Source organism: Bicyclus anynana, chromosome 17 (assembly GCF_947172395.1).
Source record: "Bicyclus anynana chromosome 17, ilBicAnyn1.1, whole genome shotgun sequence".
Taxonomy (NCBI): Eukaryota; Metazoa; Arthropoda; class Insecta; order Lepidoptera; family Nymphalidae; genus Bicyclus; species Bicyclus anynana.
The window spans coordinates 2,244,884-2,270,516 of record NC_069099.1 but is presented as its reverse complement, the minus strand read 5'-3'; the positions used below and the strand labels follow the sequence as shown (position 1 = coordinate 2,270,516).

Here is a 25,633-nt window from a genome sequence, read left to right as displayed (position 1 = left end):
TTCAATATTAGTTTTTCGACTTGTTTCATTTCTGTTATCGTTATTGCATTCACTTCACCAGCTTACTCCGCCAAGTCAAGCGTGTATCGGCGCGAATGCTTCATTTCACGAGCCGAGATAGTACGAAATGATCAGTGAGTTAGGTGGGGAGTTGTGGGAGAGTGCGGGCTATATAAGGGACTAGCTCATTCTTGTCGTGACGTTCGATCCATGGAATAATTTGGGATAGGCAGGAAGAATGACTTGAGTGGAGAAGGAGAGTGTTAACTAGTTTCAAAAGACGTCTTTAAGCCAACATACAACGGCCACAAGTCCGGGACTTCGCTCAAGGTTATTCTCTGTAACTCGAGGGTTTATTGGTAAAAAGTCTAAAATGATACGAACAGGTTGCTGGTGATGGTAGTCTTGTATTCGGATCCTTTACTACTTACATACTAGTTCAATTAATCATCTAAGGATTCTGTAACAAGCCGAAGCAAGTATTGTATTGAGGCTATCTTCAAGGGTTTTTACCGAAAGAATAAACAATCAAATTTTGTATTTATTCTTTATTGACATTTATAATATTCAAAAGTAGTCGTTTCATATATATGATAAATACAAAAATTAATTTTCCTCATTTGGAAAAACGACAAAAAGATCATTTATATTTAAACTATCTTTAAGAATCTTATATTAGTTTGGGATCCTAAATATCTAATAAATATAACATCACACAACTGTTAATTTTGAATTAACGTGAACTAAATTTAAGACATTAATTTTATGTTCCAAACTGTCTGAAGACATGTTTTCAATTCACATGATCAAGTCGACGAGAAACTCAAAATATATCCAACTAAGTTTAGCAGGTAGAAATAAAATATGTATTCAAGGAACATATCCTGTTCTACTGCGGTACATCAGTACCGCTTCACTTAAAAGTAAAGTCAGTGTAAATAAAACAGTAACATTGTACAGCGGAAGCGTCGCGGCTTCGGTCGCCGGTAGAGGAACTAATATTTGAAGTCAAAAATACTGCGACCCTAAACATACAAAACTTATCTATATCCGTCTGTCGAGCCAATCTTCAGCTAATGCGAGCGAACGGTTCGCTCCCCTGTCAAATCTTCCCCTTAAACTAATAGAGACTATTAAATTACATTACAACGCGTAATCTATTACTCACTAATTTTTAAAATACTACCTCCTAACTTTTGGACTATAATTATTTTTTTTTCTCAATAATAGTATAATGTAGTTTTTTTGGACAGATCAATCAATGCCACAAAAATAATATTTATACAACACTGCGTGACAAAACGCGGTACACAAAATATATCGGACGCGTGGCGCGCGCTGCGTGTCGAGGTGCGTCACTCACTTGCTGATGACTTCATACGCAATCTCGTATATCTTACAAAATATTTTTTGGAAAATAATAAAATATTATATAATATTAAAGGTCTGCGCAGACGAGGGACAGCTCTACAAATATTTTCCTCAAAATAATAATATTAAAAAATATATAAAAATTAAACCGTGACCAAGCAAGCATTCTCTTCGGAAACACAGTAAAGTGAAAGAAATGTTACAGTTTGAGAAAGAGTAATCTTTTTGAAAATTGAATACGTTTACTATCCCGAAATGAGTGTACAGAGTTGAATGCTTCACTAGCTATCGGTCGGCCGATGAGTCCCCCGGTGTGCGCAGACCTATCTCAAGTTGCAGAGGGCGTGTATGGCGGCGCTACTTCTTCGCGTTCGAGTTGATCTCGGACACGTCGGCCTTCTCTTCCGTCTTGACCACCTTGCCGTCACCTGGTAATGAAGTAAATAAATTGATTACATGCTGAAGCTAATTTTTTAAAAAAAAAATTGCCATAGATATGCGCACGATAAAAAAAAAACGCGCGCAATTTTGCCGCGCTTCATGTTAATCACAGTGTAATACAACTAGTGATTTGGTCACAGTACAGAACTTTATTTTACTTTTGGCGACTTTTGGGTGACAACGTTACCGCAACAGAGACATTTGTTACATTACTTCGAGTAACACAGGAGGTGTGTGTCATGGGCAGAACCGTTTAGCAAACAATTACAGAAAGATGACAACACTCCAACTTTCAGCCGCCGACGCGTGCTTCACCTCCGGCAGCGGGTGACGTCACACAAGTCACAACACATCACAGCACACTCACCGTTGTGCGTGTCCTGGTCGGCGTCGGTGTTGGAGCGCCTGCGCTTGCGCGGGAACTTCCAGCCACCCGACGCGTGCTTCACCTCCGGCAGCGGCTGACGTCACACAAGTCACAACACATCACAACACACACAGCACACTCACCGTTGTGCGTGTCCTGGTCGGCGTCGGTGTTGGAGCGCCTGCGCTTGCGCGGGAACTTCCAGCCGCCCGACGCGTGCTTCACCTTCGGCAGCGGCTCCATGTCCAGCACCTGCCGCAAGCAACGAACACATGAGTCCTTGGGTTTCGTACTTCACGACATACAGTAATTCAATCTAATTGACATAATTTGTCTCACAGTCATTATTGCTTGACCTAAATTTTGAAATTGCACACAACTATTCCTCGTAGACCAAATGAAGCCTACAAACAATCATCCATACCTTATTTATTTGTCTGAAGGCGATCTGTCGCAGGAACTGCTGCGCGGACGCGGTCAAGTCCTCACGTTTCTGCGCCGGCATGTTGCCCAGCGCGTCCTGGAAATTATAAACACTTTCTATGAACTTTTTGAACAGTTCACCACTACCATTCTTTGAACGAGAAAGCTGCACAATATGTGAGAATTTCCATAATCTTATAATGGACCGAAATATTTTAAATAATTTTCCTTACATAAAAATCTACAAGTCCATTAATACAGATCTGAGTGATTTACGGAATGCACCCATTTTATATCTCTTGATTCTGATAATGACTGGAGAACATTGAAAATAGATTCTGAACTCAAAATTTAAAAAGGCTGCCATTTTGATTCAAAATCGATATCTAGGCATTGCATGAATGGCGAAAACTGATTCCAAACTCAAAATGTTAAAAAGTCCGCTAAATTAAAATTTCTTATTTCTGCACCGATTTCTTTCAAAATCGATATCTTGTATATAATTGCAGGAATGACAAAAACAGACTCAAAACTCAAAATTAAAAAAAAAAATCCGCCATATGGGATTTAGAGTGACGTCACATTATTTTTCGAGTTACTCTCAGCAAGCCCATTCATTAAATACCCATATTGTAGGGGTGCATAAAAAACTTAAGTCTGCAATATTGGATTTGAATGACATCACACAACATACATTCTCATCCATAATAAAGGTGGGTACTTTTTTTCACAATAAAAAAAGTCTAAACTCAGAGAGAGCTCAGGGCTTTCAGCTTCCGTTTAGGCTTTCAGGCTTTATGAAAAGACGCGAGCCTTTTCAAAAAGGTAGTCTTATATTAGGGCTCGAAGTTCTAAAAACGAACACTCCCCAATAGAATTAGACTCGAAGCTAATAGAGTTATTTGGTCTTTTAGCCTTTAATGGGCCTAAAAACAAACAAGAGGCTTAAAAAAAGCTAAAGGACTCGAGGTTGTTGGATCACTAGAAGCAGCAGGACTCACCACCAGCTCCTTCTCGCAAGGGTCGCGCAGGCCAGGCCCGTGCTCCAGGATGAGCCCGCCCGCCAGCGCCTCCATGACGCGGCGCAGCGCCTCGCCCGGCGACAGCGCGCCGCTCGCCGACTGCATCACCCCCGACACCAGCAGCTCCATCGCCTGTGTCATCGCACTATGTCATTACCAAATTACTATATTTTACTAACTGACGCTTTACGGTTTTACGTGCGTAATTCCGTTCCCACGGGATCAAATATAGCCCATGTTACTTGGTTAAGATGTAGTGTGACGTGACGGCGCGACAGTTTTGTACCATTTTTTTGTGACAGAGGAAACACCTCGAGCAGGTCCCAGGACGTGTGATCTTGGGAGTAGATTTAAGGGATCCCTTTAGAATGCATCAACACTCACCTTCCCTGCCCGACATGTTCTCTATGCCTACATTAAACAGTTTAATGATAAACAATAATTACAACGTGTTTGTTTGTTAGGCAGCGTGACGGTACCTACGCTGCCTAACAAACAACTGAGCTGAGCAATATGTAGTAAAATTGGTTGAGTAGTTTTTGAGTTACATCGTAACAAAGAAAGTACTTACATAATATAATATTGGTTTACAAATATAAAATTAATATACTCACATATGGGTTGAGCGGCGTCCAGTTGGGAATGCGGCGGCACAGGTCGCGCATGATGCGGATGATGATGACGCACGACTGCAGGCTGGCCGCCCTAGCCTGCGCACACAAGCGTCACTCGCACCCGCCCCACCTCGCCACCTCTACCTCTCTGCCCACTGCCGCCGCCGCACGCTACTACGAACGCGGCTAAACCACACTTGCACAGTCGACTTATTACACATTCCTTTATTCAATGTGACCTCATTTTAAAGCTTTATTGAACTCTTACTTTCTTACTCTGTAAGCATTTTCAGCTTGAATATTTTAGGGTGTAAATATTTGCAACAAGCCAATAAGCAGTTCAGCTATTAAATTAAATAAAAAAGAACATAATCGTTACTTTTTATATTTTGTATCATTATTACAAATTATGATGTTTTAATTTCTCTGTTTTATTTAATTTTTCTGTTTTACTGAATTTTGTAAAATGCGCTAAACTTTCGAAAGAAATTTTCATGATCTTTGTACATTACTATTAATGTCTGGATCTTTTAGATAAAATTTTGAGACTGGTTTATATTGATTAAACCTAGTGTAGGAGTTTTATTAGTTTTTTCAACAAAATGACATTAAGGTACAGAAGTATAACTGAATGCAGTTAGTCGCGTTCAAGTGGCCGGGCGGCAGCACTGCCTAGCTAGTGACAGTGACAGTGACAGTGACAGTGACGGGGACACTGACGTGAACCGCCACAAGAGTCAAAGCGCTAATAAATGGGCTAGTCTATTTTTTGGCAATTTCTATTCATTATAGCTGTTAAGTTTCCATCTCTACTGTAACTCCGTGAAGAAAACCCAATATAGCCCAACAAGAATTACATGCAATATATAGCCCGTTTAAAAGCCACTTATTAGGATCTACTGCGTTTCCTTTCCTTATCCTACGGCGTAGCTTGGAGAAGGGGATTTTCATATGTGTATTTTGAAAAATTTTATCTATCAATATATAACAATATCTGTAAACTATTTTTTTGTATTACGACAGGCCAAACACTAGCTTGTGAAAATCAACATAAAATAAACCTTCGTCAAATATAAAACTATAAAACATAAAAGTGGCAATTTCTAATTGGTTTCTAAGCAAAATTTTCCTATAGATTAATGTATATTTTATTGTTCTTTCTTACTGTCTACATCTCATCACCTACAGAACATGGTGGGATTGTTTTATATCGTTCACACGCCAGCTGTTTCCGTCTGGCCTGCTGTAACACATACTGAACAGCCTGTGGTTTAATGAAATCCCTATCTAATCTAACAAGATCAATTGAAGCAGCCACGCCACACAAGTTCTCCCAGCGGCTATCAAAGTGCGAGGAAACGCAGCTCCGTTCCTAGGACCAGCACTCGTAGCCACATGTTCAAGGGAGCGGAAACTTATTAACGACAATCACATTATTTTATAAAACTAAAATAAACTCTACTTTAAAATGGTAAAACAAAAATAATAAACATGTGACTAAAAATACGTGCGCACTCCCACTGGGGCAGACAAACTGGGTCCGTAGCGTCGTGGTGGCGACGCGCACTGGCGGGATCTTAGTTTTGTTTATTCTTTTTTTTTTTTAAGCAAAATCTTGCGATTCTGACCAGCGATCGATCTCGCAATCGACATTGTAATGTGGTAATACAAAAAACAGTGAACGAAATATAATGTTCCAAGTGTCGAAGCTCGCAGCGACTTCGATCGAAGCGGTCGGTGATTCGATTCGGAAAGTAACAAGAATGAACAAAAATTTCGATTCAAAGCGCAAACAAACGTGGGCGGGTAGTGTCGGTCGTGTGGGGAGTGCGCACACGTTGCGTAATGTGGGCGAATGTACCTGGAACCACTTGGCGTGCCGAAGGGCGGCCAACGCGTCCAAACACTTCTGCCGCGGTAGCACGTCCTTGTCGTCTCGCTTTATGTCGCCGCCCTCTAGCGACAACAATACAAAGGGTGTTTGACCATCAACACATCGACGAAAACGGGGCAAACATGGGGGAGACGCAGAACGCGGCGTGTCGCGGCGTCGGCTTGCCGGCACCACTGACGGCCGCGACCCGCGCGCGTTTTGGGCGTGTTAGGGATGACCGATATTCATCGATGTTGAATAAACATCGATATTTAACTATAAAACATCGATGATTTGACTTTGATATCATCGAAATACGATGTTACTTGAATAAAATATCGAAACGTCAATTCTTCTGGGCGCGGTCTAGCGTGCAGTATGTGCACCAGCTACCACTAAATATTGCATAGTCATTAGCAGATGACTATCAAGTTTTTTTACAAAGTGTCCCTAAAAAATACTGGGAATGTTAATTTTTTCTTATTATTTTTGTGACTTCTAGATGTCTCGGTAAGAGTGCATTTATCTAATAATCAAAACTTTTCATAAATATAATATACAATTTATTTGTTTCCAAAAACATTCGATATTTATCGTACATCGATACTTTTGATTTTATGTTAACATCGATGTTCTTCTAATATCGATCATCCCTAGGGCGCGTGCGCTCGCGAGTACGGTACGAGTGTCGTGCGTACTCGGTCGAGTATCGCGCACGTGCTCCGACCCGCCAACGCACGCTGGCGGGTCGCATTCAATCTTTTAATTCATCCTAATTTCGGGCCTCGTCTAGTTAAACTTATGGTCGGTCAAAATCAATGGGATCTTCGGGATGTTTGCTCCGTTTCAGTACAAGACAGTATACCAGCGCGCGTCGGCGCACGTGGTATACGCCGGATGATCAAAAATCCTTTTCTTCTCGCCGCTTTGCTTATCCTACTCACACCTAAAAATAAGCATTCAACACAAATGTGCCCGGCGGCGCCGGGCGGTCAACTTTGAACAAATTATCTTTACTGGTGAGAAAACAGACAGCATTAGAATATATAAAGATAAAGACAAATATAAATTATATTAATTATAATAGATAGTTTGTTCTGAGAGTTCGTGAGAGCGCTCGTGGGACTGGACGATTTCGACAACCCATTTCAAACAATATTATCGATTCGACAGCAAACGGACTGCGCAGTTTTATGTAAGTGATCACTCCACACTGGACGCTGACGCGTATCGCTGCGTACCACTAACTAATTATATTGAGGTTCATAATGGATAACTATTTAACATAACGGTGAAAAAAATATTATCATGGATTTCAAATACTTACAAAGTTAGCGCACTTCCATCTTAACTAAAATCAGTCTCAGACTAACGGGTGGGTTAGTTATAATTTTACTTCACAACTTTCATACAAAATGACACATTTTGGAATAGACACTGCACTCAAGTACAGGTTTCAGCCAATCACTCTAAACAAAAGAACACTAAAACAGTCCCTATATTCAATCAATAGAGTGATCAAACGTCAGCGAGCAGTGCCATCGCGTCAGCTAGACAAAACCGCGCGTCACCAAGGGTATAGAGTGTATACAGATATACAAGAGTCACGGAAGTGGGCGTGTCGAGAATCGGTCGCGGGTCGGTCCGGTGCGGGGCGGACGGACGAGCCGCACGACGTACCTGCGGGCTCGCGCATGACGGCGGACGTGAGGCTCACGACCACGTTGACGGTCCCGTCCGACACCTGCACGGCGCCCTCCGCCGGCTGCAGCTCCACTTTGTACTTCGCGTCTTCGTTGGGTCCCTGCGAACGAGCGACAATGCGAATATGGCAAATATTCAAGTATTCCTTGGAAATTATGTAAACATACACATAACAAATGTATGTTACGATGATTTATGATTAGTTGTATCATAGATTTTATTGAAGACGAGTACCTAACTACGCAAGATACACAGTCTAGTTAGGTGAGTCTAATTTCGAGAAAGAGGTAAGCCGCCAAATCAACTTGGCTGGTCAGCGATTGGAAAATCCCCGTTATCTTTTCATTCATAAGTCCACGACGATAGTATTCGAACAGTGCGTATTGCCAGTGATGAGACTTGGTCATGAACTGTGGGTACTGCGGTGTTGCCTGTCGTCCGCGCACTCACCTTGACCTTGTTGAGGTGGTGCGGCAGGTCGTTGGCGACGCGCTTGAGCAGCGTGACGGTGGGGCGGTCGTGGCACAGCACCACGAGGCGCACGTCGCGGTCGCCGCGCAGCAGCAGCCCCTTGGCCAGCAGCCCCACGCGCATCACGCCCTTGAGCGCGCGCACGCCGGGCCCGCCCACGGGCGCACCTCCCGCGCCGCCCGCGCCCGCGCCGTCGCCGCTCGCGGGCGCCGCCTCGCCCTCGCCCACGAACGAGAACCTGCCCACGACACACGTTGTGTTCACTCACCACCAATTCATTACTACACATCACTTTCTTTTCCATATACCCTGGGCCTAATTTGAGTTAATTTAATATTCAGGTTGGTGGGTAAGGTAATAAGGATGCTTAAGGGTCTGTTGCCATGTTGTATCTAACTTTCATACTACAAACGCTTCGAAAACTAAAAAATAAATGGAAATGACATTCAATCGAATATGTCACACCCATTTTGTTACTTATCGAAGCGTTTACGTTTAAAGAAAAAGAATTATGTAGCTTGGCTACACACCCTGGAGCATCCTTATTACTATACCCACCAACCTAAATGTTAAACCAACCCAAATACCCCCACCTGTATATATAACTACAACACATGTTTATGCAAATTAATACATTGGAGTGATAAACTATTCCCAATTGAATAATAAAAGTTACAGTCCAATTACATATTGGAAAGATAGCGCGCCAATTATTACTTAGCTATAAATGTCGGCGAGTGAGTTTTCAAGTAATTGGGATTTAATTATTTACTGTTTAAATAAATAAGACTGTAAAAGGTTGATCACATGACTCCAAATGGCGCGTACGAGAAGCCCCCTGCCCCCAATGTAGTCTACTAGTTAAGCAGTTCAGTTGTAATCGCGTTCTTGAAATCGATAGTCGTCTTCCATTTGTTAAATAGTGATAGTGTGAAGAAGTTTTGTGGGTGAGTTGTCCATGTAGGCCGGCCATTGCTTTGTTAGTCACTCAGCTGGGAGCCAATACGAGCGGAGAAGGAGAGCATTCACATATTGTAAAGTGATCAATGATCCTTTGATCCTGCTACTAGCGGTTGCCAGCCCGTGATTTCGCTCGCTCGACTCTCTGCTACGATAGTTAATTCTGGTTTACATCTGATAGTAATAGCGCTATAACTGATCAATAGTGTAGTTAGAGGGTAGAACTGTAGTAGCAAGTTAAGCGGTCGATCCGATAATGATTGATAGTGTTACTTTGTGTATCTGCCATCCTTCTCCGTTATCAGAAGTGAAATTTAGTTATTCCCCGTCATATTTAACATTTTGAGTATATTCACAAAGAGCAAGCTCTCTACTGCAGGAGTATCTGAGGGCAAACATCACCACGCTGGACACTTACAGCTGGTTGTCGCGACCGTCTTCTTTTCCCTCCGGTTTATCATCTTTCTTATCTTCAGTTTTAATCACAGCCTTGCCAGCTTGATTCTGTAATGAAATTGATCAATTTCAATTACTATTCTTTTACTATTATAATTCAAATAATAGCAACATCTGTATGCCTAGCAAGCGACCGAAAATATATCTCGTGAAAAGAAATAGACATTATATCGACCCATGGCAGCGGTGTAGTCCCAGTCCCATCTTTTTGTGCAATAAAAGAGATATTTCTGGCTGCGCCATATGTGTGGGCAAACTTTCGGCTCCCCCACAAGTGGGTGCACGGGCCCATCAGATGCCCCAACGGGGAAGACGGGCGCTCGAAATACGGCGCTACACCGCGAATCGAGAACCTTCAAGTATTGGTTAGATCGTTAGGCCATGAAGTGAACTACTTACGGTCAAAAGGTCGTGACCTAGGTTGGTTGGCTCTAGCTGACTGACTAAATGAAGAGTAGGTTTTGTGTGATATGTAGAGGTCGAAAATGGTGTGTCTCAATGTGTCACCCGTCTGCAGGCCACAGCAATCCGGTTCTAGTCACAATGCACTATAATGTCCAAATATGTATCGTCCATTACCGCGGCAAAAGTTAGTTCATTCAGCTATCCAAATTCATACGCACTTAACTTCGTCAAGTAGGCTACAACGTATCAACGCAACAAGAATGGTCATACGAAAATAAAAAAAAAACACTACAAAGGGTATCGCGTGCTAAAACTTTCCGTCAAAAACAAGACGACTGTGCTGTCAAGTGTGGTACTCGCCTTGGGGCGCGCGTGGTCGGCCAGCGCGTCGGACAGCGACTTGAGCGCCTTCTCCGTGTGCGACACGGCGCGCTGGATCTCCTGCAGCTGCTGCTCCGGCGGGTAGATCTCCGCGTGCTTGGCGAGCACGTGCCGGTCGTCCGACGTCTCCGGCCGCCGCCCCACGGGCCCGTAGCCCATGCCCATGCCCTGCTGAGTAAGTGAACGATGTTTTACCGTCATGTACAGATAAGAATGGCACTGAGCACCGATTGGTTCTGTCACAACACTTACGTGATGGTGGTGGTGGTGGGGGCCGCGCCACCAATCGGCGCCCTCCCAGTACGCTCGCTCGTCATCCTCGCCGGCCTGACAATAATACAAATATTATTATAATGTTTACGTAGTCTTTTTGTCATTCAAACTGTTGAAGGTCTACAAGTCTTCCCACCCTAAGTTCCTGATACTTGCAACTCGTGATGTTTAAGACGAATCTATACAAATATTATAAAGAGAAACAGTTTGATTGTTTGTTTGTTTTTATTGCTCCTAAACTACTGAACCGATTTGAAAAATTCTTTTACTGTTAGGAAAACACACTGCCAACTGCTAGTATTGAACAAACATAATCTAGGGGCGAGTGCCACTTGGCACTTTAGGCCAAAACGTACATCAGGCAAGATTTATAATAATTAAGAACTTGGATCCATCAATATATCTCGTGAATACAAAAACACGTATCGACGTATAGCGGCGGCCTGCAAAATATTGCTTTCTTTTGTAACAACAACAACATAAGCAAGAGATATTTTGGATTCCACTACTATACACGATGTCTTTTTCTTTACTTGTTCTTGAAACATTATTATGAGTCCATAGCTTGGCACGTTCGTTGATGACACTCCCATGATATGCGGGCGACGGGGAGAAAGGCCTGCGCGTGTGTGAAGGAGTGGGCATGGGACAGAGGGAAGGACTGCGCGGGGTATGAAGTCGTGCGAGCGGTGCATCGCTACCCCCGCCCGGCCCGCGCGAACCATCGGGAGTGTTACGAACGCCAATTTTTTGAACGAAATTTGCCAAGCTCAGTTCCTGCAGGCCACGGTTACCTCGTGCATGCGGCGCCGCGCCCACAGCTCGTCGCGCACCAGCATGCGCTGCGCCTTCGCCTCAGCCAGCTTGCGCTGGTGCATCGACGGCTTCACCTTCACCTCGAGGTCCGGTTGCACCTGGGAACGAGTAGCCAGTCCATCTAAAACCTCAAACATTGTAAAACTTTTCTTGTTTGTTACTTTTTTCATTTTCATCATCCTCATGTGAAGTTGTAATCATTCGGCACTCGGATCTCTTGGCGGCGCGAGGCCACCAGGCTCGACGAGCACCTCAAACCTTTTACTAAGTAATCATTGGATGATTTATCAAAATATATGGATCGGGTCAAGTAAGTTGTTCTGTAAGTTCTTTCGCAAAATGCCTATTTCTACTTCTAAGAAACCAGTGTTCGTTAAAAGACATATACTTTTTATGAGTAATTTTGCGATTATGTCAATTAACATCGAAAAGTAAGCTTTACTAATTATCTTTTGATCTGAGCTACCAAATTTATATAAAACGCAGTAGCTAAAAGTATTCAAAGTCTGCGTAAATTTTGATGAAATCAGATCTATTAAAAAAAAAAAAAAAAAAGTAATAAAGAATAACTAGAGCCTTAATCACTATAATTATTTTTTGTATGAATCTCTATACTTCAAAGCACATACGTAAATGATAACGCACAACTCTAGTTATTTACTAGAGTATCTTAGGAGGGATTATTTTATGTCACAACTCTAGTTCTGTACTAGAGTATAATAGGAGAGATTATTTTAAGTCACGTCTCTAGTTCTGTACTAGAGTATCATAGGAGAGATTATTTTACGTCTCGTCTCTAGTTATTTACTAAAGTATCGTAGAAGAGATTATTTTAAGTCACGTCTCTAGTTCTGTACTAGAGTGTCAAAGGAGAGATTATTTTATGTCACGTCTCTAGTTCTGTACTAGAGTATCTTATGAAAGATTATTTTGTCACGACTCTAGTTATTTACTAGAGTATCATAGGAGAGATTATTTTATGTCACGTCTCTAGTTCTGTACTAGAGCATCTTATGAAAGATTATTTTGTCACGACTCTAGTTATTTACTAGAGTATCATAGGAGAGATTATTTTATGTCACAACTCTAGTTCGGTACTAGAGTATCTTATGAAAGATTATTTTGTCACGACTCTAGTTATTTACTAGAGTATCATAGGAGAGATTATTTTATGTCACAACTCTAGTTCGGTACTAGAGTATCTTATGAAAGATTATTTTGTCACGACTCTAGTTATTTACTAGAGTATCTTAGGAGGGATTATTTTATGTCACAACTCTAGTTCTGTACTAGAGTATAATAGGAGAGATTATTTTAAGTCACGTCTCTAGTTCTGTACTAGAGTATCATAGGAGAGATTATTTTACGTCACGTCTCTAGTTATTTACTAAAGTATCGTAGAAGAGATTATTTTAAGTCACGTCTCTAGTTCTGTACTAGAGTGTCAAAGGAGAGATTATTTTATGTCACGTCTCTAGTTCTGTACTAGAGTATCTTATGAAAGATTATTTTGTCACGACTCTAGTTATTTACTAGAGTATCATAGGAGAGATTATTTTATGTCACGTCTCTAGTTCTGTACTAGAGCATCTTATGAAAGATTATTTTGTCACGACTCTAGTTATTTACTAGAGTATCATAGGAGAGATTATTTTATGTCACAACTCTAGTTCGGTACTAGAGTATCTTATGAAAGATTATTTTGTCACGACTCTAGTTATTTACTAGAGTATCATAGGAGAGATTATTTTATGTCACGTCTCTAGTTCGGTACTAGAGTATCTTATGAAAGATTATTTTGTCACGACTCTAGTTATTTACTAGAGTATCATAGGAGAGATTATTTTATGTCACGTCTCTAGTTCGGTACTAGAGTATCTTATGAAAGATTATTTTGTCACGACTCTAGTTATTTACTAGAGTATCATAGGAGAGATTATTTTATGTCACGTCTCTAGTTCTGTACTAGAGTATCATAGGAGAGATTATTTTATGTCACGTCTCTAGTTCGGTACTAGAGTATCTTATGAAAGATTATTTTGTCACGACTCTAGTTATTTACTAGAGTATCATAGGAGAGATTATTTTATGTCACGTCTCTAGTTCGGTACTAGAGTATCATAGGAGAAATACAGGATAAGTTTTCTACTCAATTATCAAAATGTCCACTAACTCTGGGATCATCGGAGCACGTAAGCGCGAGGCGACAGTGAGTTACCTTCTTCTTGTACTGCAGGCGGTGGCGGCGGCCCTTCATGTGCATCTCCTTGGCGTTGGGGTCGTTGAACTTGCAGTCGCACAGCTTGCAGTTGAAGCTGAGCGCCTTGCCGTCGTCGCCGCGGATCTCCTCGATGTAGTCCTGCCCCACCGGCTGCACCTCGGGCTCGTCCTCCTCCTCCACCTTCTCGTCCTCCTTGTCTGCGGGCCGCGGCACGCTAGAGCTCGCGCCCACCGTGCTGAGACCGCCCGACGCCACGAACGACACCTTGGGCGCGCCCGCCACAGTCTTTTTGGCTGGCGGGACGGGAAAAGTGCAAATTTTCTCTCACGTCATACTATTTTGCTTTATTTTTTTTTCATGTCGCACATTGAATCAGGGGCGTGCATGTTTTCGTCATATTCAAATTTGGGGCTGACAGTTGGGCGATTCAGAAAAATCTATGAATACAGTATTTTAAGTCAAAAATATCTATATCGAAAATGTACTAAGTAGCTAACTCGAAAATTTCATTACTTGGATTGAGGAAAGTAGCGCTGATTTCACGAGGTCATGTTTAACATACAAAAAATAAACCATGTGGACATTATTTTTAATTTTTACTTTTGGCATGAATTTTTCTGTAATGAAACGCGAAATAACATTGGTGTCATTTTATATAAACAGACAAACATGTTTAGATACTTGTTAATTTTATAATATTGAGCTAAATTCACAAAAAAGAGCAAAATTAATATTTTTTGTTTAAATAATTTGAGTGCACACCCCTGATTGTTATGCTTTCTGTGTTGGCCTTTTTCTACATATTTTATGACTCTAAAGAAGTTGGAAAAGTTACAGTATTTTAAAAATATATGTATACATAATTTTGTGTCAGAGTACAAGAATGATGTTCATTAATCTTCTAATAATAATTAATCATTTTGCATATACTTTTAAACAACATCTATAAAAGTTGACCAAAAGAAAGCAATTTTTATGAACATATCCTTTTCAAACCTTTTTGTTTACACAACAATGTTATTCTTATAAATTGTCAAGAAAAAAAATGTTTTTTGAATTTATTTCAAGTAGGCTTACTTTACATGGTGATAAGATAAGTCGAAAACTAAAGTTACATTATGTAAAATTAAAGTTACTGAGGTTACTAAATGCGACTTGGTCTTTCTTTTTATCTGACATCCAAAATAGAGGAAGTTCTTTCTATGTTTGATTGTAAGTATAGATATATTTTTTCGTATACAAAAAACACCGGTTCGTATAAGAGATTAGGCCGTCGCAATACACACTCCATATCTGTACCGAGTGTCAGCAAGCAAGTACGGGGAGAAAATTTGACTTAGCAACAAAAGCCGCGCAATACAGATATGATGCTGTGGCGTACGGGGGCTCGGCACATCGCGCATTCCTAATATGTTCTCCATATCTATCATTTGTCCATTTGGTACACCTAGTAACCTAGGGCAAGTTTCATCACCTTTTGATAAGTGTTGATAGCTTATTCACAAGTTTTGTCATCGTCATTTCACATAAAGCAAGAAAGTGATAACACATTCGGTAAGACTACTCGCTAAGACTGACTATCTGACACTCATTAAAAGGTGCTGAAACTGTCCCTTATACTATTATTCATTAATCTGTCAACATTGATGGAGCAACTTATCTCTATCTATTCTACTGCTATTTTAACACTAAATCACAGGTATATATAGGTTTTATTATTATTCTTTTTGTGTAGATGTAGAGTTGAAAAAAAAATTCCATCTATACCCAATATGAGAAGAAATTAAAAAGCTATCTAATTCTCATTTTTGTTGTCCTAGTATACACTGTCAATAATAGATTATTCTCTCTTCTTTAAACTGCCTTCTTGAATTCATAGAACAAAGATTTGAAATGAATTTTAAAATTCATATTGAACTTTTTAATAGCTTTGAAATGATTTGCCGAACAGCTTGATTATATAACAAAAGACTTGTCCAACGTTCGAAACTTTCACTTTGTATTTTGTTTAATTATTTAATAATCTGTCAATTTAAAATAAATATGGAGAACATATCAGTGTGAACAAAATGTAAGAAGACGCATAACATCAAATTAGGAATAGGAATCCTAATTTGTATATACCAATATGACTACAGTACATCAATTTTATTTACATTACAATTATCATATCAACTATCTACTCAATACATGTAACAATTGTTTCTAAAATCATCTGAAAAAATAATCTCAAAATCTGTAAATGTCAACATTATATGGTGATGTTATACTATGTGTAAAATATAATTTATAGTAATGTATTTTGTCAAGCGTGAAATAAAAGCATATAAAAAAAGTTTAATATTATGTAAATGATAAATAATACTACATACATGAACACTGAACATGCTTTTGTTAATATCTAACCCTAAATGAATTATAATAAGTAATACGGATAGAAATAATACTTTGTAATTACATCATAATATGTTGTGTTTATTGTGTAGTGTTTGCAAATTTTTTCTTTTGATTTTGTGGAATTTTGAACTAAAGCAATAAATTCTGATATAGTTAAATTAAAATGTATTTATAGTTTAAATATCAGCTGAAACAATGTTTTCTTACTTTACAAAAGCTTGAAAACCAGTTCATTGTTTGCAACACTTTGAGCTGAAAATTTAGTATTAGAGAATTTGAAACTGTAGTAGTGAGAAATGTCTGTATGCAGTTACGTGCACAGGGTAGTTAACTAGGGTAGGCACTGTACGTACAAATAGTACAAAATAAAAAAAATACTCTATACAGGTTCGTAATAAATTCTCAGGGTATGCAGTGCGTTTATGCATGATATGATGTAAGATGTATGTATGTGTACTCACCCGGCGTCAGCTTGGTGGGCTCGGTGGAGGGGATGGGCTTGCCCAGCATGGTGTGCAGCTTGACCACCTTCTGGTGCTTGATGCCGCGCACGTGCGCCGCGTAGGCGTCGGCGCCCGTGCACGTGACGTCGCACAGCTCGCAGCGCAGCGCCGACGCGCCGCACGCGCGCGCGCCCGCCGCGCCGCCCGCCGCCGCCACCTTCACGGCCGCCTCCTTCTTCTTGTGCTTCTGCCCCTCCAGGTGCTCCTTGTACGTCTGCGCACACGCACGCGTCACTACTATATCATGTATATGTCACCATTCTATTCAAAAAATCCTTTCAATCTACCGAATAGTAACACATGAAATTGTAATTGTAGTTGCGGTTTACAATTACGTGATAGATTATAATTTAACGGTATTTACAATTTTACGGTAACAAACATCGCTCTCTCTATTTCATCGAATTGTTATTGAACAACTAAAATAATTTTCGTTGAGAAAGAAACGAACTGCTAGTCATTGTTACCCCTTTTTTAATGGTCAACAACATAATAACCTCGTGAGAAAAAAATTCACTAACAAAATTGTCTGTAATTTTTTGAGGAAAACAATCTTATATATTTTGGTATACGTATATGTAATACTAAACTAGAAGTTTTGCCAGTTTTTTACATCATTCTATCATACATCAAAAAGGTATTTTTTACGGAGCACTTTAACCGTTAACAATCACAACTATGAAACGTCAATTCTATAGACAGTTATTTTAATTGCATTAGATCGTTGATCATATACTTTGACAGAAAAGTAACGGCAGGTCCTCATCTAAATAGTCTGAGTTTGTTTGCATTGAATAGGCTCTGAAATAATTTGAAAAATTCTTTCACTGTTGGTACACTATCGAGTGCACTAGGCAGTATTTTATCCCCATATTCCTACGGGAACGTGAACCACGCGGCGTCTGCTAGTAAATAATATGTATAGAAGTCATGGTACCTGTGGGCCGGCGCAGGAGATGCGACACACGTCGCAGTAGTGCAACTGCTGCGCCTTCGGCTGCGGCTTCGGTCGCCGCTGCGGGGTGGCGCCTACGCCGCTCTTGTTGTAGTTCTTCCATCCGCTGCTTTGTGGAACATATTAAACGCACATTAACTCTGTGTCCCTACATCAATGTAAATTAAGATAAATCTAAATTATTTTCAATCTATTCAGTTGTGATAATATTCAGCTAGTTTTTAGGAGTAAACATATCTCATAACACAATAACAATGCTAGCAGGAGCCTTGGGACCAAGTGATGAACAAGTTAGAATTTAAGATTTTCAGAAACCTTCAAGAGCTTTGAATTTACCTGGAATAATGACGTTTGTGTCAGCATTTTTTTTTGTTTTTCTAATTTCTAAAAAACTAATTCAATTCAATACATAAAAATTAACAAAGTTTATCAGAGTGTTAGTAAAATGAGACTGCTAAAACGATAAAAAATCTTGTTCATTATGAAGTATAAACACGTACAATAAAAAGTTAATTGTGATTTGGTTTCTAATTACAAATCTATAATACGAACTCGTGAACGTCATCATAGTGTTGTATTTACTATGGGGCGTTTTTGTGTTATCCAGGGTACAAAATTGTAAGCTATTAAGTAGTATGTGGTCAAAAGTACAGCTCGGCAAGTCCGTTGATGACACTCCCATGATATGCGGGCGACGGGAGGGCAGCGCGGGTATGAAGTCGTGCGCGCGGGGGCAATCGGGAGTGTCACGAACGAATTTGCCAAGCTACAATTGTGTTGAAGGTGTCGTGAAACTCACCCTCCGCCGCCAGTTTTCTGCTGCGCCACATACATGCTCGCGGCGTTGTAGAGAGCTGTATCATAAGCAGAGTTGCCCCTGTTAGCCGTCTCTACAACAAATCGCGAGATCGCCTTCAGCTCTCAGAGCTTATCACTCATTTACAGACACTAATGTGAGAGTGTGACTCTATGGATAGATACTTTCAATATTATGGCGAAATCGCGTATATTTTTTTATATATATAGTGAAACACTTGGTATATCGGCTGGGACTTTAGTTACAGTCAATGAAATTATTTGATGTATTATTCATTATTTGGTTCATTGTTAGATTACTATAAGAATATCTAAAATATTGATATTCAAATAAAATGTTTTTCAGGTTTCATACTAAAATCATGTCTATCCAAGAAGAGCTATATTTAAATCTCCCCATAGTGCACGTTTATTTACTACAAGAATAAAAAATAATTAAAAAATTACATTTTTAAGCAAAAATCTATCATATCGAATTATTATTTTTTTTCTCATTATCAGCTAAGTATTATGCAATATATTTTTTCATAAACTGTAACTGTAATCCAAAGGTTACATGTTTTAAAGCCCAAGCATTTCACTATAGCATACTATGAGTATAATAAACAAATAAGGGTGACATTAGTACATATTCGACTGGACAATCAACTCAATAAAGTTCAAAAGTAAACCAATAACAATACTTTCCAGTAGTCTTAATATACTGTAGAAAGGATAATTAAATTATTAATAGTTTTAGATCTCCCAATATAGTTTACAATCGAATCTGTACTACAAAACATTAATACACAACAGGATAAAATTTAACATCCATTTTTATATAATATAATATATATAATATACATTCAAATAAATGATACGTTAACAATATTTATTCTGAATGAATATTAAATGAAATATATATATATACAGGGTGCTCAGGATGTCCTATAACTTTTGGGTTATATTCTTTACCGAAATTAATAAAAAAAATTTAAGGAACATGAGTTCTAAAATTAATATTTTCACAGTAAATAATATTTCTTTTGTAAAATGATCTTAAAATGTGTCCTTTATACGTATCCTTACAGAAGGTTTACGTATTTTAAAATGCAAGGATGGATAAAGGCGTGTGTTACATGGATAGTTGGAATTATTCGAATTACTTTGTATGAAAACATGAAAGGTTTTTATTTAAAAAATATATATATATATTTATGCAGTTTGGCTCCTACAAGTGGAATGGTCAACACCTTAAAGTTATGGGAAATACTCCCGAGCACCCTGTATATATCTATTATATCAAGAATAGCTTATTAAAATTTAGCTACACAAGTTTTCTGATATTATACATTACTTACATGATATTATAAAGAAATACATGGTTACTTTTATGAATTGTTGAATTAGTGTTGAATGGAATAAATTTGTAACTCCTCTGAGTAAACTCGCTTCTATCTAAGACTGCATCATCATTTAACATCAGATGAGCCGTGATAGCCCAGTGGATATAACCTCTGCCTCTAATTCAGGAGGGTATGTGTTTGAATCTGGTCCGGGGCATGCACCTCCAACCTTTTAGTTGTGTGCATTTTAAGAAATTAAATATAACATGTCTCAAACATTGAAGGAAAAACATTGTAAGGAAATCTGCATACCAGATTTTCTTAATTCTTTGCGTGTGAAATTTGCCAATCTGCATTGGGCCAGCGTGGTGGGCTATTGGCCTAGCCCCTCTCATTCTAAGAGACAACTCAAGCTCTGCAGTGAGCCGAATATGGGTTGATAATGATGAAGATTGAAGAAGGAGAAATAAATTGGCAGTAAGTAGGACTTACTTAGCAGGCAAAAGAGGTGTAGGTAGAAGAAAGAAGTCCTGGCTATGAAATATAAGGGAGTGGACTGGCATAAGGACAGTCGAAGAACTTTTCCGCCTAGCCATGGACAAGGAAAAGTTTAGAAAGCTGACCGCAGACCTTCAGTAACGGAGAGGCACTCTAAGAAGAAGTAGGACTTGTGCTCAGACCAATTATAGAAGGACCTGTATCGCACTCATAGTCACCAACAAATTTGTCTGTCATTTTCTGAGGAAAACGAGCTTAGATTTGGTATAAATCTTATACTAAACTTGAAGTTTTTTTCCGTTTTTTGCACAATTCAATTACATAAAAAGGTATTTTTACGGAGCTCTTTAAACGACGAACACGATTACAACTATTTGACATCGATTCTATAGAGACAGTTTTTATAATCGCATTAGATCGTTGATCATATACTTTGACAGAAAATTAACGTCTAGCGAGGCAGGTCTTATACAATAATTGGTCTGAGGACTTGTGTGTGTGTGTTGGGGGTGGTGTAGACGGTGCACTCACGCTTGGCAGGCTGCGCGGCGGGCGCGGTGTAGGGCTGGCTGGGGTAGGAGGCGGCGGCCGTGGTGGCGGTGTACACGCTGCCGTAGGCCGGCTTGGCGCCGCCGCTGCCGCGCGCGCCGCCCTGCCCATACTGCTTAGTTATGCCACCACCACCCGCGCATTAATACTATTGCACTACACCACACTACGACACTATGGCCAATATCAACAATAGACATTACTCAACTCAACAGTAGACAGTGTTGCCAATTTTTGGGGAATTTCCCTATATATCAGGGGAATAATAACTGAATTCCGCAACATTCCCCACTTGTGAAAATAGGTTCTGTGTGAGGATTTTTTTAATCTGCCTCAACCGTCAACATGACAATAAATAACTACTATTCGACACTAAATAAAAAATATTCAATAAAATCAGGTGTTTTTAATATATCCACCAAATAAAATGTTAAATTATACAAATAATACAACAAAAGCCCTAAAAATACCAATGAAAAATGCATTCGTTCATTTTAGTTCTTTACTTTTTTTTTATACTTTACAAGTTAGCCCTTGACTACAATCTCACCTGATTAAGTGATGATGCAATCTAAGATGGAAGCGGGCTAACTTGTTAGGAGGAGGATGAAAATCCAAACTCTTTTCGGTTTCTACACGGCATCATACCGGAACGCTAAATCGCTTGGCGGTACGACTTTGCCAGTAGGGTGTTAACTTGCCACGGCCAAAGCCTCCCACCAGCCAGACCTGGACCAATTAAGAAAATCTCAATCGGCCCAGGATTACTTAATTCACATGTGGGGAATTTAGTTTAAATTTTGTATGGAATAGGAAATCATAATGATTATTTGGATTACATAACTATTATTATTTGAAATACTGTCTATATGTATATTGAGGAATGTCTATTAAAATTTATATTCTAAGACAACCATGAAGAGAATGCCCAATACATTCAATACATTATAACATGAAAAATTATATGTGCAATGGAAAATTAAAGAAGTTTACAATGTAACTTAGGCATGTTGTTTTATAAGAATGTTATCTACAGGCTAATTTGAAAAATAATAAGTGTATCAAGTAGAGCATAATAATAAAATACAATGCTGAATATCTTTTTTATAAAGTTTGGGCAGTCTCGTTCACATAAAATTTTAGAAATAAGTATAACAAAACAACAATAAAATTGTGATTATGTGCAGTAATTGTGTTTATGGTTTGTTCACTTGGCTGTTTTGAATGCAATAACCCAAATTAAACAATAAAACACAAGGGGCTTAGCCAAATTAAAACCACAAGAATGTTTATATTTACTGTATTAATCCAAATGAGGAAGAAAATAATCAACTAAGAGTATATATTTAAAAATAAAATCTATTTAAAAGACTTCTATCATATTACAATGAAGAAAAATAGTTGTTTGAATTAGTTTAAACAAATGCTTGAAACTGGCTTCATTTTAATGAACATTTAGAGATTCACAATTCATCCTTGACATAAACAATATTATAAATTTATAAGCAAATGGTTTGAATTTCTCTATTACATATTTAAAAACCTCATTTGCTATAACCTACACTTGTATTGCATAACATCTAAAGCCTCTTAACCCATTTACACTGTAATCTCATTAAACAAAACACAAAGAAGCTAGATTTCATTATAAAACAATTTCTTTCTGAATAACTTAAATAATTTAATAATAGATTTCCTGTTTTATTATTGATATTTGATATCCATTGTTATATTCCAAATTAGTCTGTCATTTACCTTCATACATAATAGGAAATATTTTTATTTACTGCAAGTTACACACTAAGCATTCAAAACATCATTATTTTTGTGTGATAAGTGGTCACACACTTATCATGATATCACAAATGTCATTTTACTGGTCACCAAAACTGAGTAATACATTTCAGACAGACCAAAAGCAATGTTATTAATTACTTAAAAAAATACAGACAGTACAGTAAAAATACAGTTAAAAATACAGATTGAATTTTCAAGCATTTATTAAACACTAGCGGACGCCCGCGACATCGTTCGCTCTTAGACCTCTTTAATTCTTAGTAGATACTTACTAACTATAAACTACCTCCTTGCCAAATTTCAGCTTTGTATATGAAGCGGTTTTAAACTTTTCGAATTTATACATTAAGATTTTAATGACAAAAAAATTTGTGATTCAAACTGAATAAATTAAAAAAAATATTGCAAGTATGATTTAATGGCAATAAGGAATACTAGAGCAAAACATGTGGCCTTATTTCAAAACAGACAGACAAATTTCCTATTGCTGCTCTACCATACCATGACATTACACTATCTTCAAATAGTGTTTTGTGACAACACTCAAAAAGAAGTCCTCTCACATGGTTACAGATAGTGGCATTTATATATTAGAACCTATAACACTGAAAAATGTCTCAAAAATAATAAGGATTATGACTAAGAACAAGGATCTTTCTCAAATTTGGATATTTTAGATAGTGTCTAGATCTGCCATGATGTAGCATTGCTCAGAACAGTGTAGGTTATCTAATAAGAGGTTTCGTACCTGAGCATATGTGGCGGGTGTGGAGTAGGCCGGCTTGGCCGTAGTGTCGTAAGCGGGCTGGGGCTGCGGCGGCGCCGCCGTGGGGTAGGCCGCCGCCGCCTGCTGGTAGTAGGCGCTCTTGCTGGCGTCGTAAGCCGACGCCGCAGCTGCAGCCGCGTGGGCGTGAGCGTGGGCCGCTGCCGACATATCATTTCAAAATAGTAATTCAGGCAAATACACTATATATTCTACTATTATTAGAGACCAATATCTTGGCATTCCATGGATTCATTTAGGTCCCAGGTCCATCGTGTGGTAGAGAGAAAAACGCCGAGCAGAGTCCTGGACTTGTGACTACAGGATGTAGGGTTAAGGAATTCCTTGACAATCGAATTTGATCGTCGATCTCAGCTCGTGTTGTTCTCCCTGCTGCCAAATTTGGTAAGATCCTATTATCAGCTAGCTAGTAAGAGCAGCTTTGGATACCCTTTCTAATATATAACTTGCTGTAGTTCTATAGTATGCGCATTATCATCTGAGTCGTCCGGTCATAAAAGTCAAAAAAGATAGGAATGTGCAGCGCGCCTACCTGCGCACCCTAATTATCGATAAACGGCTACCTGCGCACGTGCTAATGATGAGTCAATAATGATTTGGACGATTCTGATTGGTCGGTTTCTAATGTAATTGCATTGCGTATTTTTTTTGCTATAAATGTGTTTACTGCAATTAAATAAATACATTCATGTGTTACTCGTTGCGCACTATGGATACTAATATATAATAAATTTGGCAGAAGACGAAGATTCTGATGATGAAGACTCAGATGAAGATTAATTTTATTTAGTTAATAATTATATAATATGAAATATGTATTATATTAAATCAAATATTGTTAATTTTTTTAATTTTGTGAACAAGATACGATAATAAACTTTACTTATCGATAATATGTCTTTCATTGTTACACCCTTCACTAGACGGCTCCATAAGACCCATAAGTGCAAGCGAGATAGATATAGAGAAATGATTTATGGCCCTAAGACTCAGTTGTTAATGCTATTAGTATAGAGACATGAGTACAAAATCAATTAGGTATTATTTGTTTAAATTATTCTCGTTTTTTGCAATGCAACAATATTAAATTAAGACAATTAGCCACATTTTTACTGCCTCAGTTTTGACACGCAAGTGACATATCTATACTATAAAATCTTTAATTTTAAGGTCTTAGTGTCAAAACAAATTGTCAAGTTTACCTCATAAAAGTCTCAGATTGAGAGAAAGCAATGTTCAGTATCTTTACCTAAATAAATCAGGAATTAGGAGATCCCTAAAAAACCTGTTATAAGATTGCCATCACAATAAATTCAGTGTTTCGGGTAAGTACCAACTACCAAGGTGGACTGTCAACATCAAATTTAGTTATCGTGGAATCAATACAGGATATTTAATTCCTAACTCAATTTATGTCATCCATCTAGACACCTATGTATAATACATAGTGTTTGCCCACGTGAAACAATAGCTCAATGACATAATATGTATGCTGACACAGCTTTACTGCATTGTAGTTGTTTTGGCTGATATGGTGTAATATTTCATCAATATTCAGCCAGTAAAAACTGCGTGTTCGGCGAAACGTAAAGTACCTATCGATTTCTTCCTGTGACTCACAGAAGACTGATAACGTTGTTGGATGTTGTTGTTTATGTTGTCGTGGTAAAGCGTCAAAATACAATTAATTATTAACTAAGTAGTCGTACCGTGGAGATTACCTTGCGTGGCGGCCGCGGCTTGGTACGCAGTGTCGTAGCCTGTGGCTGCGGCGCGCTGGGTCCCGTACGTCGCGGCGGTCGCAGCTGGCGCCACGGCGTACCCTGTCTGGCCGCCGTAAGCCGCACTGGCCGTCGCCGCACTAAAACATCACCAAAACCTTATTACTCACCCACCACGGCGCTTTTCCAGCCAAAATATCGCGATCAATACAGTACAGACGCCATTTTGATTACATAGAAAAGCGAGCACAAGGCTGCGTATCAGATCATCTTTGCTCACAGACACTTCCAAAGCTGAATTACATGAAAAAATACGCCAAACGTCTTACCCGTACTGGGTTCCTCCATGGGTGAACCCAAAATAATTGTTTGCTGCCATCATTTACCAATTTTCCGCGTAGAAACTATACACACACTTCTGGGCGGAAAACGTGAAATAAAAGACCGGCGTTTTGTCTTTGATGGAAAAGAAATATGGCGTCCACCAAAA

At 39.0% G+C, this 25,633-nt stretch overlaps 1 protein-coding gene across 11 annotated transcripts; it reads right to left on the bottom strand.

Annotated features, from left to right (window-relative positions):
* Nucleotides 1-530: 530 nt before the first annotated feature.
* On the bottom strand, nt 531-25,633 carry LOC112051279 (zinc finger RNA-binding protein). 11 transcript variants are annotated; one of them, XM_052886386.1, is made up of 20 exons: nt 25,473-25,633; nt 25,132-25,283; nt 23,387-23,562; nt 20,824-20,956; nt 18,453-18,543; nt 17,636-17,762; nt 16,657-16,912; nt 13,796-14,091; nt 11,556-11,675; nt 10,741-10,815; nt 10,468-10,659; nt 9,665-9,750; nt 8,266-8,524; nt 7,792-7,915; nt 6,100-6,194; nt 4,239-4,334; nt 3,604-3,756; nt 2,604-2,699; nt 2,323-2,431; nt 531-1,799 (listed from the first exon to the last, which is right to left on the bottom strand). In XM_052886386.1, the coding sequence occupies exons 1-20, from the start codon at nt 25,523-25,525 to the stop codon at nt 1,729-1,731; spliced, it is 2,760 nt and encodes a 919-aa protein (XP_052742346.1). In that variant the 5' UTR covers nt 25,526-25,633; the 3' UTR covers nt 531-1,728. The 11 variants fall into 11 exon arrangements, with proteins under 11 accessions (XP_052742346.1, XP_052742349.1, XP_052742356.1 ...); XM_052886389.1 differs by having other exon boundaries at nt 10,468-10,656; XM_052886396.1 differs by having other exon boundaries at nt 13,796-13,995.